General features: G+C 29.5%; 2 protein-coding genes across 3 annotated transcripts in view; both read right to left on the bottom strand.

The window, feature by feature from the left end:
* Nucleotides 1-14454, bottom strand: part of LOC126769926 (protein singles bar) — a 79789-nt gene continuing 65335 nt past the window's right edge. The window contains exons 2-5 of one of the 2 annotated variants that reach the window (XM_050488911.1): nucleotides 4759-5121; nucleotides 3379-3561; nucleotides 1844-1984; nucleotides 1-595 (exon numbers count right to left, since the gene is read on the bottom strand). In XM_050488911.1, coding sequence (XP_050344868.1) covers nucleotides 518-595; nucleotides 1844-1984; nucleotides 3379-3561; nucleotides 4759-4902 — 546 coding nt within the window. In that variant the 5' untranslated portion in view covers nucleotides 4903-5121 and the 3' untranslated portion in view covers nucleotides 1-517. Of the gene's footprint in view, nucleotides 596-1843; nucleotides 1985-3378; nucleotides 3562-4758; nucleotides 5151-14454 lie in introns of those variants that run through there. The other variant, XM_050488912.1, reaches the window with a different exon arrangement.
* On the bottom strand, nucleotides 5789-12690 carry LOC126769928 (uncharacterized). The gene is made up of 5 exons (XM_050488916.1): nucleotides 12578-12690; nucleotides 11447-11575; nucleotides 9159-9347; nucleotides 8531-8653; nucleotides 5789-7578 (listed from the first exon to the last, which is right to left on the bottom strand). The coding sequence occupies exons 2-5, from the start codon at nucleotides 11564-11566 to the stop codon at nucleotides 7504-7506; spliced, it is 507 nt and encodes a 168-aa protein (XP_050344873.1). The 5' UTR covers nucleotides 11567-11575; nucleotides 12578-12690; the 3' UTR covers nucleotides 5789-7503.

Below are 14454 nucleotides of genomic sequence, written 5' to 3'. Positions count from 1 at the left end.
CTAGATGAGAAAGATATGTTAATGGTTATTTTATCTTATTTAGATATTTTGGTGATTACATGATTAAAAAATTCATATGTTTTTTGATAACTGAGAAATACACTGTCACAAGTAAAGATACATTTTTCGTAATGCAAATACATTATAAGTATTTAATTACTACTCAAATCAATATTTAAGCCTTTCTTGCAATTTCTTATGTTACTATTTTTTACGAATTAATTAAATAAAAAAATATATTATTTTATGACTCATCGCCATTTTAAGACCACTTTTTATTTCTTACACTGCACAATATAAAAAGTGCCGTAAAGATTGATTGTGCCCTAGTCCTTACCTTTAAAGGAAAATCAATGAAATAATAGAATTTCATTAAACGAGGTAAATAGTTCTGAGAACAATAATTAGTAAAGTTTTAATGTTCATTGTGTTGAGTCTCGTTACCACTGTTGCTTTATTAAATGTTAGAATGAAACTTCAAATGTCTATTTAATGGTTAGACCGAGTGTTCGTCCATTTATCGTATTCCTTTATGATATTTATAGGATATGTAAGCGTCCACTCCATGAAGTATTCCAACGACGACACCAATGTACTAAAAATAAAAAAATACGTATCTAATTACTGAAATACTACATACAAACTTACTTTATTACTAAATGTTCTTCTGCTATATATAACTAAAATTTTTTGATAATATTAATTTCAGTTTCAATTATAGACATTCATTCCTCAATAAAGACAATACAGTCACTTACAAGAGAAATGTTTACAATTTTAAAGAAAATATTAGGAGTATTTATGTAGGTTGTTCGTCGTTCTTGTAATATCAATAATTTAGTGAGAGTAATACAATATTATATATGTTATATAATATTAATTTAATTATAAAAAAAAATAAATATTTTATTAATAATTAATAATTTAGTATTAATATTTAAAAAAAGGAAAATGAAACTTCACTTTCGTGAAAAATATACGAAGATAATAATAATGTATAATTCCAAAAAGTTGTTTTGTTGTAATTCCAAAATGTTCGAATTTGATCCAAAAAAATATGTGCAAATGTTTGACACACACACTAATAATTTATGTATTATTAAATCATACTTATATCTATCATTTGAATGAACAAAATATATTAAATTATTTTTGATATCCAGCATATCTGATGACAGCCATGTTAACTTTGTGTAAATCTATTGATATTTTCAAATGATAATAAAAATGTATATAAGTTGTTGTGTGTATGTCATAATATTTTACCAAAGAGTTCAACAAAAACCAGATATAATTCTAATGTCTAATGGATTTGCTAACGGTTCTTATAAAAAAAAAATTAAAATTATTCCAGTTTGATCTTTCTCGATGAAATATATATTATATAATTTTAATATTATATAAGTTTATATGGAACTGTATATACATGTACAGCTCTGTCCATCGTGGTTTTCCCCGCGAAAATTTAAGTTAACAAATAATATCATAATTATTATAATAAACATGTTATATGTTATCAGTGCGACACGTGTTTCTTATCCCATAAACGTGTAAATAACCATTTTTATTATTCTTGGCGAGTACGCCAATTAAGCGTATTCAGACGTGTTAAGTATAACACGGCTGAATACGCTTCGTTGGGCAATCCTATCAAATTGAGAAGAAACGGCTAACCTCTTAAAATACAAATGTCGGAGAATCTTTTCTTAGGATTCTAGATTACAAAACAAAGGTCTACTGTTAATATTCAGTATATATTAGTTTTAGTTTAGGGCGTGTGTTGTCTGCTGTCAGTCAGGACATTTCTTTTTCATATATGTTATAGATATAGATTGACACTTACGTATACTGCTGTCATTGCGGGATACGCTGCATACATGTTGACAAGCGCGTAGCGAGGATACAGATATATATTAACAGCCACGCCCATGTAAGAGGATGCCGATAAATACATAAAGCAAGCCACAGCGTTGAATACAAATTCCTGCGGAAACAAAACAGAAGAATGGGAAAATATATATAGTATGTATATTTTAAAATGAAGGTAAAAGGGAACAGCTCATAAATATGCGAGTACTGTCCTCTCGAGGAAGATGTCTGGAGGTTGTTCCACCAGCCCGGGATTTCTACCTAGGCCTAGAAGGTACCGACCTAGAGAGCCCGTCAGCCAAAGGGCCCCACCCAGCCAAAAATAATATCATTTTACTTTAACCCCTTCTAAAAAGTCAACGTGATTAGGGATCTTGGATCCTTTAAGTACATTAATACTCAGCGATGCTTGCGCATAATTAAATTTTCGATTTATTTGCCATGAATTGCGCAATTCGTTGAGTTGATGAAGAATGAAAATCAATTGAAAATCCCCATAAACAAAAAAAAAGTGTTTTTTTATTTATTTAAGGTTTTAGAATTGTACATGTTTGGATTTCAGCTAAAGGAGATACCTTAAACAAGAACATATTAAAACCTTGTATGTATATACATATGTAATCATTATAATATGCGTATTACGTTCAGAAAAACAATTATTATGTTAAGTGAAGTAAAGATACTTTAAAACCACTTTATGATTTCAAAAGATAACATTCTAACAGAAGCGAATAAGGTTATCATTAAGCACATAGCTCTTGAGATAATTTCAAATCTTAGTGCCACTATCCACATTTAATAAAATCTCTATAATTCACTTTTGCATACCATACATATTGTAATATATTATATATTGTCTATAATTCACTTTTGCATACCTTACATAAAATAAAATCGCTCAGCCTTAATTATTATTGTTCATAAACAAATTTACGAGGGATAGTTTGTAAAGAACAGATAAAAAAAATTTAACGTATAGGATTTTATAAGTTTCTGAAATTGCTTATGATTTCGCGCGATTTTTTTTAAATTATTTACAGCCGATTACAATTATAAAAATACGTTTTAGAGTTTTGAAAATATGGGTCAAAAAACGAAAAAGAGACACGGAGAAAAGTATTGAAATACATTGAAAAATAAAAACAATTTAAAAAACCTTTTGATTTTTAAAGTTTACTGATTAATTTATTACAAATTAAGATTTATTATGTTAAAGGTTGATTATCATCAATCATCAACAGCCAATCATTGTCCACTGCTGAACATAGGCCTCTCCCAAGGTGCGTCAAAGCTCCCTGTCCTCCGCCTTCCGTACCCAGTTGGTGCAGAAAGGTTGATTATGTCACCAGCGAAATGAGGAGATTACGTATAAATTTTTTTTTAAACATACCTATGAAACCTAAAATAAATAATTGTTTGAAATCAAAATGATAATTCTGAACCCGTGACAATAGGTGTATTTTTTCTTTACCATAATATGATAAGATTTATTAACGATAAAATACTAACGAAAACTGATTGTCGTATCAAATGTTGAGAATTGGATGACAACACATAGCAGGCGATGAGCAGAGCAGTAGTCAGCAGGCACGCCGACGCAGTCGTCAGGAAGCCATGGAACGCGGAGCCCATGCTGCTCGCTTCTGATAACCCATACTTTACTAACAGACTTTGACATAAACTTCCTAGCATCTGTAAAACATTCAATTATAATTTTATCATAATTAATAATTTATCCACGCAAACAAATATAATTGAAACGTGTGTGTGTGCGTTTGGTTTTAAAATAATAATACGTATATAATAATAAACTTTAATTCATAAACCAAAACAAGTACTTTTAATTTTGTCTGTCTTTTTGTGTTTATAAGGTACCTTTGACTTTATTTCTTAAAATGATTGAGTATATCAGTGTAATAATAATAACTATTTTCGCGGTTGTTGGACATTTCGATATTAGTGTTTTTTTTGTTATTACATTAATAATACACTTTTAACACGTGTGGATTTACGGTTTGTTAGTCAATAATCATTTAAATGATTCGTGCAATAATGTGCAGCAAATGGTGTCTTCGAGCTTAGTTGATAATATTGCAGCGGATCAAATATACGTGTGCTTTTTTTTTTTTTATAGAATAGGAAGGTGGACGAGCGTATGGGCCACCTGATGGTAAGCGGTCACCAAACGCCCTTAGACATTGGCATTGTAAGAAATGTCAACCATCGCTTATAGCCAATGCGCCACCAACCTCGGGAACTAAGATTTTATGCCCCTTGTGCCTGTAATTACACTGGCTCACTCACCCTTCAAACCGGAACACAACAATATCAAGTATTGCTGTTTTGCGGTAGAATATCTGATGAGTGGGTGGTACCTACCCAGACGGGCTTGCACAAAGCCCTACCACCAGTACTACTGGTGCTCTACTGTGGCTGCTTTTGCAATTAAACATTGGCTATGAAATTTAAACTTTTATGTTTTAGTGAACAATTACTAGACACTATAGTTCTCAAGATCGAAGAAAACAGTTGTTTGATCAGCTGGTACAGAATCTGCTAAAGTTACCAAGCAACTGAAATATTTTAATATTCATAAATTGTTTAAGTACTTTATAAAAATAACACACAATACGCTTTTGTTCCTTCTCACATTAAACTATTCTTCACCCAATAGTACAAAAACGTAGGTCTAATAAATCTTAGAATTTGAATAGATTAACCTAGTTAGATAATAAGAAATGTACAGTAATCGGAGTCTTTAAGCTTGTAGTTTATAATACATCTATATTTAATTTGTTTCAAAAGACAAGTATATATTTTAATACTATGTGTTATTTAAATAGGTAATCTAACAATAAACAAATAAATAGTACTAAATAGAATACTCACCGCTTCAGCCAACTTTAAAGCACCATGCTGTGAAGTTAAATATCCCAAGTTAAGACATTCGCAACAACGGCAGCAGCAGCATTTAATACCTCTGCCATTATTACCACTTGGAGCCACCCGCACTATAGTAGGGCCTCGAGTCATTATGCTTATACAAATAATTAAAGTTGCTTTTTGTCTATTATTTTCGTTCTAAAATGACGACGAGCGTGTCCAGACAAAGCCCAACCAGCACACGTTAATGGACCGACAGGAAATTTAGGAGAGTTAAAATATTTCACCATTTACACATCGGCATTAGTCACACACAATATTTTTAGACGTTTTGTGATCGTTTACAACTAAAAAGTTCGATGAACCACGCTTTAACCCATATTTTTTCAAGGAGATTGATAAAGTTTTATAGCAATTGTCTTAAAAAGGATTCCTAACTTTTTCAATATTTTTATATGTTGATTTTTTTTGTATCTTTAATACAAATATGTTCCCACAGGAATAACACGTCTGAACTGTATATGAATGTTATTTAAATAAGACGCGCGCGTCCGCTGGCACGCAGTAAAAATAGTACACGCACGAGCGCTACGCGGAGGGTTATTTCTATTTTGGGGTTAATGTTTACCACCTTGTAACCTTTATTTCTTAACTTAAAAAACTAAATATTAGTATTTATCGTTCTATTTTTTACGAGCTATCTTCACGAAATATTTTAATTTTAAGATACGTCTTTTCAACTTTATCTTTTATTTTCTAGATTTATTAGCTTATATTGTATTTGTAATTTTGTTTAAGGCCTACTAACAACATTGTTCAATATGTTAGCATCATTTTGAGTTAACGAAAGTCCCGTTTAGTGTAAAAAAGCTAATAATTTTTTAAGCTTATATAGATAGGCACACTAGCACAACGATGAAAAGACCAATGCATATGAGATTAAATCAACAATTATATAATATTAAATAAAAAAATAAGTTTCGGCAGCATGTATAATCTAATGGCAATAATAACTCAGGATATCAAAATAAAATAGTAGTCAGGTAAATTTATATATTTTAAAAGTTATATAAATATAAATATTATAAGTATCAAAAGGAAGTACAAATTGTTATTCCATGCCGAGCTTTGGCAGGAAAAAACGAAATAATATGGAGGTACTTTTATTTACTAGTTATCGCTCATATCAGTAACGTTTTATAAAATAAAAATAATTATTATAATTTTAATAAGTTACAATTATTAAACTTTATTACATATATGTCACATCGAGCTTATCTTTTACTACAAGTAGACACCTTAATACAACAAATTAAACAACATTAAACGCTAATACAACGTTTTATGAACAATGTTTAACAACGTTTAATGAATGTACTGGTCGTTCATACAATAGTATCTATGAATAGTTAATAATAATGAATATATACATAATGTTTAAAAATCAATATAATAATATACGATAATGTAACTAGAAATTTACATTTGCTGAACGAACGGTGATGGCTGGCTGCGACATATATATACTAAGACATAAAGACACGTACGAAAATAACTTCATAAAACTTAACCTACTTATAAAATAATATTAAGGCAGGTATATCGTAGTATAAAAAAGAGCATCATTAATATTATACGGAATAATTTTGTCAATATTTCTTCATTTTACTTTTTATACATAATTCAATAAAAAAAGTAAATAATCTGAAAATAGAACAGAATTTGATATAACGGAAAAAGATATTTAATAATGTAGCATGTAACTGCTTAATAACGGTTGCTAACTAACGAATGGTATAACTACTACTAACGACTCAATGCTAATAAAAACCGATTATACTTGTTTGTAACTTAATTTTTTCAAAACTGTAACGTAATTAAAATTCATTTACACTTTTATATAAAATTAACCAAGTAAACATAACTAGGATAAAAAAGGAACAGAATATAAAAATAAATGCATGTAAAGGTTTCTGAACATTAACGTAAATAAGGTACATAAATCTTATTAGAAAATCGTACAATAATAACTAAACGTTAAAGTAATATTATTCGGCAGGTAGACAGCTATTAAAATTTAATATATTCAATTGATGGTATGTTTTATTATAAAACGAGAATGGTCTAAAGCTTTTGTTAGCAACTTTTGTTGAGTTTCTGGTTTTCGTTGGTACAATACTGTGTTATTTTTGGAGGCTTTAAATAAATAATTATATTAATTTGTAACATTTGTCAAAACTAATAATTTGCAAATATTTAATGACAAAACATTTAGTTACTTAAATAATTAATTGAATTCAAATAAAACATAAGTAAAATGAGAATATGTAACTAAAAGCAAATATTTACAAATTATTAGTATGTTCTACTTATTTAATATTTACAAAACAAACTACATACTTTTATATGCTTTTATAAATATATAATAAATAGAAAATATTTTATAAACGTGCGTGTTTTCATCAAAACAACTTACTCATGAAAATATTTTAGATATAGGTAGGTAATCTTTTTAGGCCCTTTCAAAATAGCACTGTGTTTAAAATATATTCATTAAATATTTTATCATTATACAATATCAGTATATATAGTATCACGTTCTCATTTCATAAAAGGCAAGCATGACATACAAGTTGCATTTTAAGCTAATTTGTAAACAGTAAAAAATACTTACAAATTACAACATTCTTATACAATTGTAAAATTCAGGAGCTAGAAACTGTATGGCCTGTACTTTGTAATGTATTAAAATTAAAAACCGCGATAAGTACGATTTGCCAAGACTGTGCTCAACAAGTAGAGAGCAGCCATGACCAGCCCCATTACCTAAATGAAAAAAAAAACTGATTAGATACACTTGTCTGTATTATCACTATATGTCATTGGTCTTATTTTTCTATTAATTTACTATGGGCGTAATATTTACGACAGAATACATACTTACACGTAGCCTTGTGGCGTTAATACCCAATCAAGGACATTAAGATGAAACCATAGATAATTTACTACTTTTTAATGATTTCACTTCATGATTTAATTTCTTTCCTAACATTGTTTTTTTATTTATTATATGTGATTGAAATGTAAGTACAAATCGGGCAATTTAAAATAATATTATTACAAACTCACTAATATTTTATTAAAACGTATTAAACAAACCGGTGATTGCATTACAGGGCTTTCCCATCTGTCAGAGGTACAAGATCCCATGTCAAATGCGTTATATGAAATTTATTTGCGCCGTGTTCAACATCACACAAAAGTCGATCACAGTTGAACAATACATATCTCACAAAAATACATACTAAAATATTATATCGTAAAAGCTTATTAATTTTATTCGTATTAGATTTGCATAACTTATTGGCCGGATAAAAATATTAATTTGATCAAATAAAAAATAAAAATATACACTTTTAAGGAACGGAGATTTATTGATTGGTAGATGATTGAAAAAGGGTAAATAAGGAGGGAGCTGATTCAAGTTGATTATTTTAATAAACATAAAATGTATTATAATAAGTGTACTGTATTGTTTTACTGACGACGAAATGTGACGACCTCTTCCCTTATTGAAATGTCACTATTAAATTCAAATATTACGAAGATTAAGGGTTTTCGTTACATTTTTGGATGCACTTTTCTCAAAAACTGCTGACCAACCAATGAACCAATATGCCAAACTGTATGAAACAGATAATATATATCTTCTTGTTTTAGCGCGTAAGAAACCGCGGTGCATCGCTGTATCATAGGAAATAATGATAAAAATACATACCGCCGCCGCTAAATAAGGTTCGAAATCTCGCCGATAGCTGCTTTTTTGATGATTCACTTCAATCATAAGAGTGAGACCCGCCGAAAGGTACAGAATGAACGCAACGCCGTGATATATCACTTCCTGGAAATAAAAAATACTTATTATTTTTTGGAAACGAATTCATTCGCAAATATTTAAATATAGTATATTTACATGTTTAATCCTCTAGTTTATATATTTTTTTTATTAATGCATACAATCTAAATATGTCTTTCCAGGTATGTTTCACATAATAGAATTATTAACATGATTATATAAATACAATTATTTTTTGCTATTAAACTCTGGATTCTAGCTTTTATCGTATCGTAAACAAAAAAATAAAGTGTTAAAATTACAAATAATATTTAATTGATTATAATAATAATATCTCTTTTTTGTACGTTTTTATGAATCAAAATAATATACATTAACCTTCTTGATAATAATACTTTTTACATAGCTTTTGTAGTAACATAATTCTTTGTCTTCTTCTTTCTAATTTCAAAATACTGATGGCAGGAAGAGACAAAGGTAACTAGTTGTAGTTATTGTGCAAATATGAAACTAAAATTACTGGACGTAAAATTTTAAATATGGAACTCACATATAAAGTTTTAGACATGATTGAGGCTGTTGATAATGACATTAGACAGGACAGAAGTATACAAAACGTGCCGATTAGGAACGTCACCGAAACTAGAAGGTAAAACAATTCAGGCTTTTGTCCATTATAGCGCACATATCCCGGGTCCAAATAGTAACCAACTACACCGACACACGCTGCTCCCAGTAACTGGAAAAAAAAAAATAACGTTATTATAAACCGAATACTCTTAACCGTATATAAAAACGTATTAACATGATTACTTTTTTTTTAAATATAAACATAGTCTACATATAACGCATACAGGTAGCATCCGACCGAAACTTGTTGAAAAAGTAGTAGTTTTGGCAACTGAAACTCGTATTTAGCGACAAAACTTGCCGAGACAAAAAGTTCGTTCGGACACTACATGAAGGTAAATAATAAATTTCGACGCATAACAGTGGTCATGTTACACGAATGGTCGTTTTTTTAAAGCTATATAAAACGATATTTGAATTAAAACAAAAAATATAATTCAAAAAAGATATAATTAGCGTTGTTCATTTATAAAAAACGCTAAAATTTGGAGTTTACATAAAATCTGAAAATTGTTTGTATGTGTACACTGTACAAATAACAGAAAATATATGAAGTTTTTGCCCGCGGCTTCGATCGCACGATAGGGGGAGGTAGGTAGGTAAAGGTAGGTAAAGAAGTAGTCTGTCCTTTGGGGTTCAAACTTGCTCATACGAAATTTCATCAAAATCAGTTCGGACTCGGATCGGTTTAGACGTCAAAACGTAACAGACATACAAAGTTATTTTCACATTTATAATATTAATTAGTAATCATACTTTATTGACTCTACAGTAAAATGTTCATCCGTACAATTAAGAAAATTTATTATAATTGTTTTTTTTTTGTAAAAAAAATGGTTTAAAACGATGTGATCACTCATATCCACAGTTAGCTTCGCCAAATATAAACAGCCTGCTCAACGTTGTGATATGATTTTCTAAAATAGCCGGAGAGCATGCAGTCGGGCTAAATACGAAAATTTAAGTACTCTCGTCAGATGGAAGCGTTAATATTTCGTGAAACATATGCTTGAATATATTGATGTATATATATTTAATGTATTTCGGAAACGGCTCTAACGGTTTGATCAAATTTTGTATTTAGATAAGGTTTAGCTTTCAATGTTAACCTAGATAGTGTTCTTCCTAATAAAACTGAGCTAATCTCAGTCGCCAAGGGTTTTTTTATTTATTCGACTTCATGCTGAGTGTTTATGAGTTCATATTTGTAAATGATTATTAATTAATCTTCAAACACTTCTCACTGTCACTTCACACTGTCCTTATAATGTTTATTTGCAGCAGTAGAAATTGTCAGTTTATTCTACACATTACATCATATTAACAAGTTCAAATTTACTTAATTTTATAATTGGAAGGCCAGTTGAAATAATAAGGGTATATACTTTATATATAAGTATGTAAATATTTCCATATATATTTTTTATTATTTATTACAAAAGGGAAATTTAACCATAATTATTTAAAAAGTGTGTCATTAATGTGCTCATAAAGATGCTCGTCCAAAAAAAATGTTAATTTCCATCATACGTGACAGCAGTGATAATTTAATTGTAGTGTTATATTAAGTAAATATAAATTAATAGTAGTCAGATACGATATTAGATATATATACCCTATATATAATATATCTAACATCAATATCGCTTGCTCATTGTCACTTAAACTCAGCCTCAATTCTCACTCGCTTGTAATAACAATGAGGTGACGTCAGCGCTAACATTATTCGGGCACAATACAAGGAAAATCGCAAGGATTTATAATTTCGTATTAATATCCTGATTCAAAATCTTTACAGAAACACAAAATTTAATTATATTGGATACGCTTTATTCTTAAACTAAATATTTATGATAATGAGAATTAAATTAATTTTAAGCTTTGTGTAATATTAAAACGAATTGTGCATATTTTTTTATCATCATCTCATGATAAAACGTTTTTCGTACTTATAAAGATATATCACTAGACTAATATGGAACGAATAATATTGAGTCAAATAGGGTTTTAATAATGCTTATTAATATTTCGTATAATTAAAGAAAAAGCTGTCTCAAAAAACTGCACCGCCAAAATTGGAAATACTCGTTCAAAAGACACTCTAAACTAGATACATAAATTATATTTATCAATGAATGTAAAAGATGTAAATCGTACAACATGACGATCTTTGACATATATTTTTTTATATAAAGACAAAAAACTTACCAGTTGTGCAAGTTTCAGCAATCCCGGTAGTGTACCAAGATAGTTGGAATTATAAAAAATGGTATTCCCTCCCGTCGTGGTAGTGGTCATCCTCATGACAGTGACGTTGTGAGACATCATGGAATGAAACTGTAATATCATAAGAAATTTGCTATTACACAGAATCCTAATTTGAAGGTGAAGCAAGGGAACATACAAACATGCAATTGAATTATTATAGACATCTCGCTTCGAATATAGTTATTATCTAAATTTAGTATAAATATAAATGTTATCTAACGTAAAATAACTGCAAATTAATAAAAAAATGCATTTTAACGTAAAATATGTAATATATATTTGAGACTTTAATAATTAACAAAATATTAATCAAGGTAAAATTCATTTAATTAATTAATCAACTATAAAATGTTTAAGTGTGAAAGTATACTATTCTTTCATTTTATTTCATTAGGAAAACCATTAAAACAATGTTCATTATCCTCACAAGAACGCTTTTATATATATACAATTATTTCGCTATAAAATCATAATCTCTTCATGCACACAAATGCACGAAACACTCTAGTTTCAGGTACATATTATATTTTGTACTCAATTTATTTTCTCCGAACCTATTTTGTAATAAGGTGTCTCATCTCTGAAAACGGATGTCTAGGTCAACATGTTGCCGCCGCAAGGTTTATATGCCGAGGCCGCTTGCTCCCGCAAATAAATAAACGCTTTTTGATCATTTTAATCCAAGTGAATAAAACTACTACATACACTTATGTCGCAATTTATTAATTAATAACGAAAAATAAATTACAACGGTAGAAATAGCGATGATTTTAGCCGATGACGCATGTTTGCAATACAAATTTACGTTAATTTTAATTATTTTAAATGTAATTGAAGCGAAAAAGTTCATTATTCATTAATTATATTATTTATTCAAAATAATGTTAAAGCACCATATCAAGAGATAATAAACAAGGATAAGGGTATTAAATATAAAATATACATAATAAAAACATAAGTGCGGTTATTTGCATTAACAATGTTATATTAGTTGCAAGCCTAGAATAATATTAACAGTGTGATTGAATTGTATGTTGTTGATATTAATAATAAGTAATTCCTCATACTTACATTTGTCCTCTGTTAATAACTGAAAGTACAAATTAAAAGAAAAGCGCAAATTCCGAGCAGCAAGGTAGAGCGCTTGCGAGTGACTGCATTGAGCCATTGACAGAGGGTCTGACTCACTTTCTGTATCGCGCATGCGCAACGTCAGACTGACATTGTATATAAAAAACAATATGTACACATACCATCGTCACAAAAATAACTTTATCTGAATCTGAACTTAATTAAAGACGATATTCAATATACATGTACAGACTAGTATTACATGTACAATATCGAAATACGAAAAGAAGTATTTTATATACCTACGTCATGCATATCGTGTTGAACAACTTGAAAAAGGCAAATTTAATACTTATATAGAATTAAATAGCTTTACATAAATAATAATATTTTTATAAAAAAATAACGATTAGACAGATCATGATTCGTATCAAAGGTTTATCTTTGATACGAATCGACTTGTTCATTAAAGATATTCAAAGGGTGAAGAAATACCTATAACATGCCTAGGACATATATAGGATAAAAAATAATTTTATCATTAAAACTGTTTTTTTTTTTAATAATTATGTCACAAACTAATATGTGTAAGGTTTAGCAACCAAAAGAGGTTGTGTAGGTATGTGTTCAAGGATCAATGACATTTGTTTATTTCTGTGTATTTCAGGGCACAGTTAGATGCGATTTCAATGTATACGATTCAAATCAATTTTGACAAGAATGTTTTATGCAGGAAACCATTTTGTAAATCATAATTTCGATTCTCTATAGACGAAATAAACCAACTTTCACTGGAGGATTCAAAACGACAAAGGGAATATAATATAATATATATATTAAAATACCTTAAAGTAATGGTAGGTATTTAGTTATTTTACTTTTTGGTGAGGATATCTTATTTTTATCCTAGAGCTCTGATTATATAGATAAGATCCTCCTGGTGGACTTTTTCCAATTTATAAAGGCTCAGTGTTAATATTTATAATCTCGCCTAATACTCATATTACAATTAGTGCTTTTTGAATAGCAGCTACACTGTCGCCGCAAATATTGCAGCTACAAACAGCTATTCTAAATTTAAAAATCTTAGACCTGCCATGATTATTAAAGATTGTATACATATATATAAGTTTTGAACAATGAATCCGGATACTGAAAACATCGAAATAAAACGAAACGTACCAACGAAAACATTCGAGAAAATAGAATTAATGACATGACAATGACATTATAGTGAAATTCCAAATTTAAATTGTTTTAAAGTAAAACTATGCTATTTAAAAAATCTATTGTGATATTTGTTTTCTGACCGACCATTGAATAATCAATATTGCACGGTCGACACGCAATACCAGGCAAGTGAACATATGAATTTAGAAAGTTTTCCAAGTTAAAGTGGATTATTGTTTGATACACCTGACTTGTTGATTACTTAACTAAACATAACGTCATAAACAACAACCACGTACAGATTAAAGTGTGACTGCTACTAGATCTGAAGTGGAGTGGAGTAGAAGTGGCTAGATATAAAGTCGCAGATCTCTCTCTGGGTTCAAACTCCAGCTCAGTCCCATAAAAAATTATTAGGGTTGACAAAATCAAAAAATTCTCAGTAGCAGCCCGGAGTCCAGAAGTTAAAAGTGAGTAATCCCGTGCTTCGATTAGCACATTAAGCCGTTGGTCCTTCACCTGAAGTCTTTTCGGTCGTGTCAGATCTGCCGCCACATAGGATTATGCGATGGAATAGTGAGTGCCCACACTTGTACGCCATAACATATCCTGCCCAGTTGGCAAGTCTCACTTGAGGTTGACCGCTGAGAGTTCATCATGAGATAAATAGGCAAATATCGAAATTAAAATAAAATAATGCTCCGTGT

Source organism: Nymphalis io, chromosome 8 (genome assembly GCF_905147045.1).
Source record: "Nymphalis io chromosome 8, ilAglIoxx1.1, whole genome shotgun sequence".
Lineage (NCBI taxonomy): Eukaryota > Metazoa > Arthropoda > Insecta > Lepidoptera > Nymphalidae > Nymphalis > Nymphalis io.
This window is presented reverse-complemented; position numbering and strand designations above follow the sequence as displayed.

Bases quoted from the DNA above. Each gene is read 5' to 3' on its own strand.
- LOC126769928 (XM_050488916.1), bottom strand. From the start codon at position 11,566: ATGATGTCTCACAACGTCACTGTCATGAGGATGACCACTACCACGACG. The intron at 8,654-9,158 runs GTGAGTTCCATA...TTTTATTTCCAG, and splicing joins TCATGTCTAAAACTTTATAT to GAAGTGATATATCACGGCGT. The intron at 7,579-8,530 runs GTATGTATTTTT...TTTTTCATTTAG, and splicing joins AACCTTATTTAGCGGCGGCG to GTAATGGGGCTGGTCATGGC.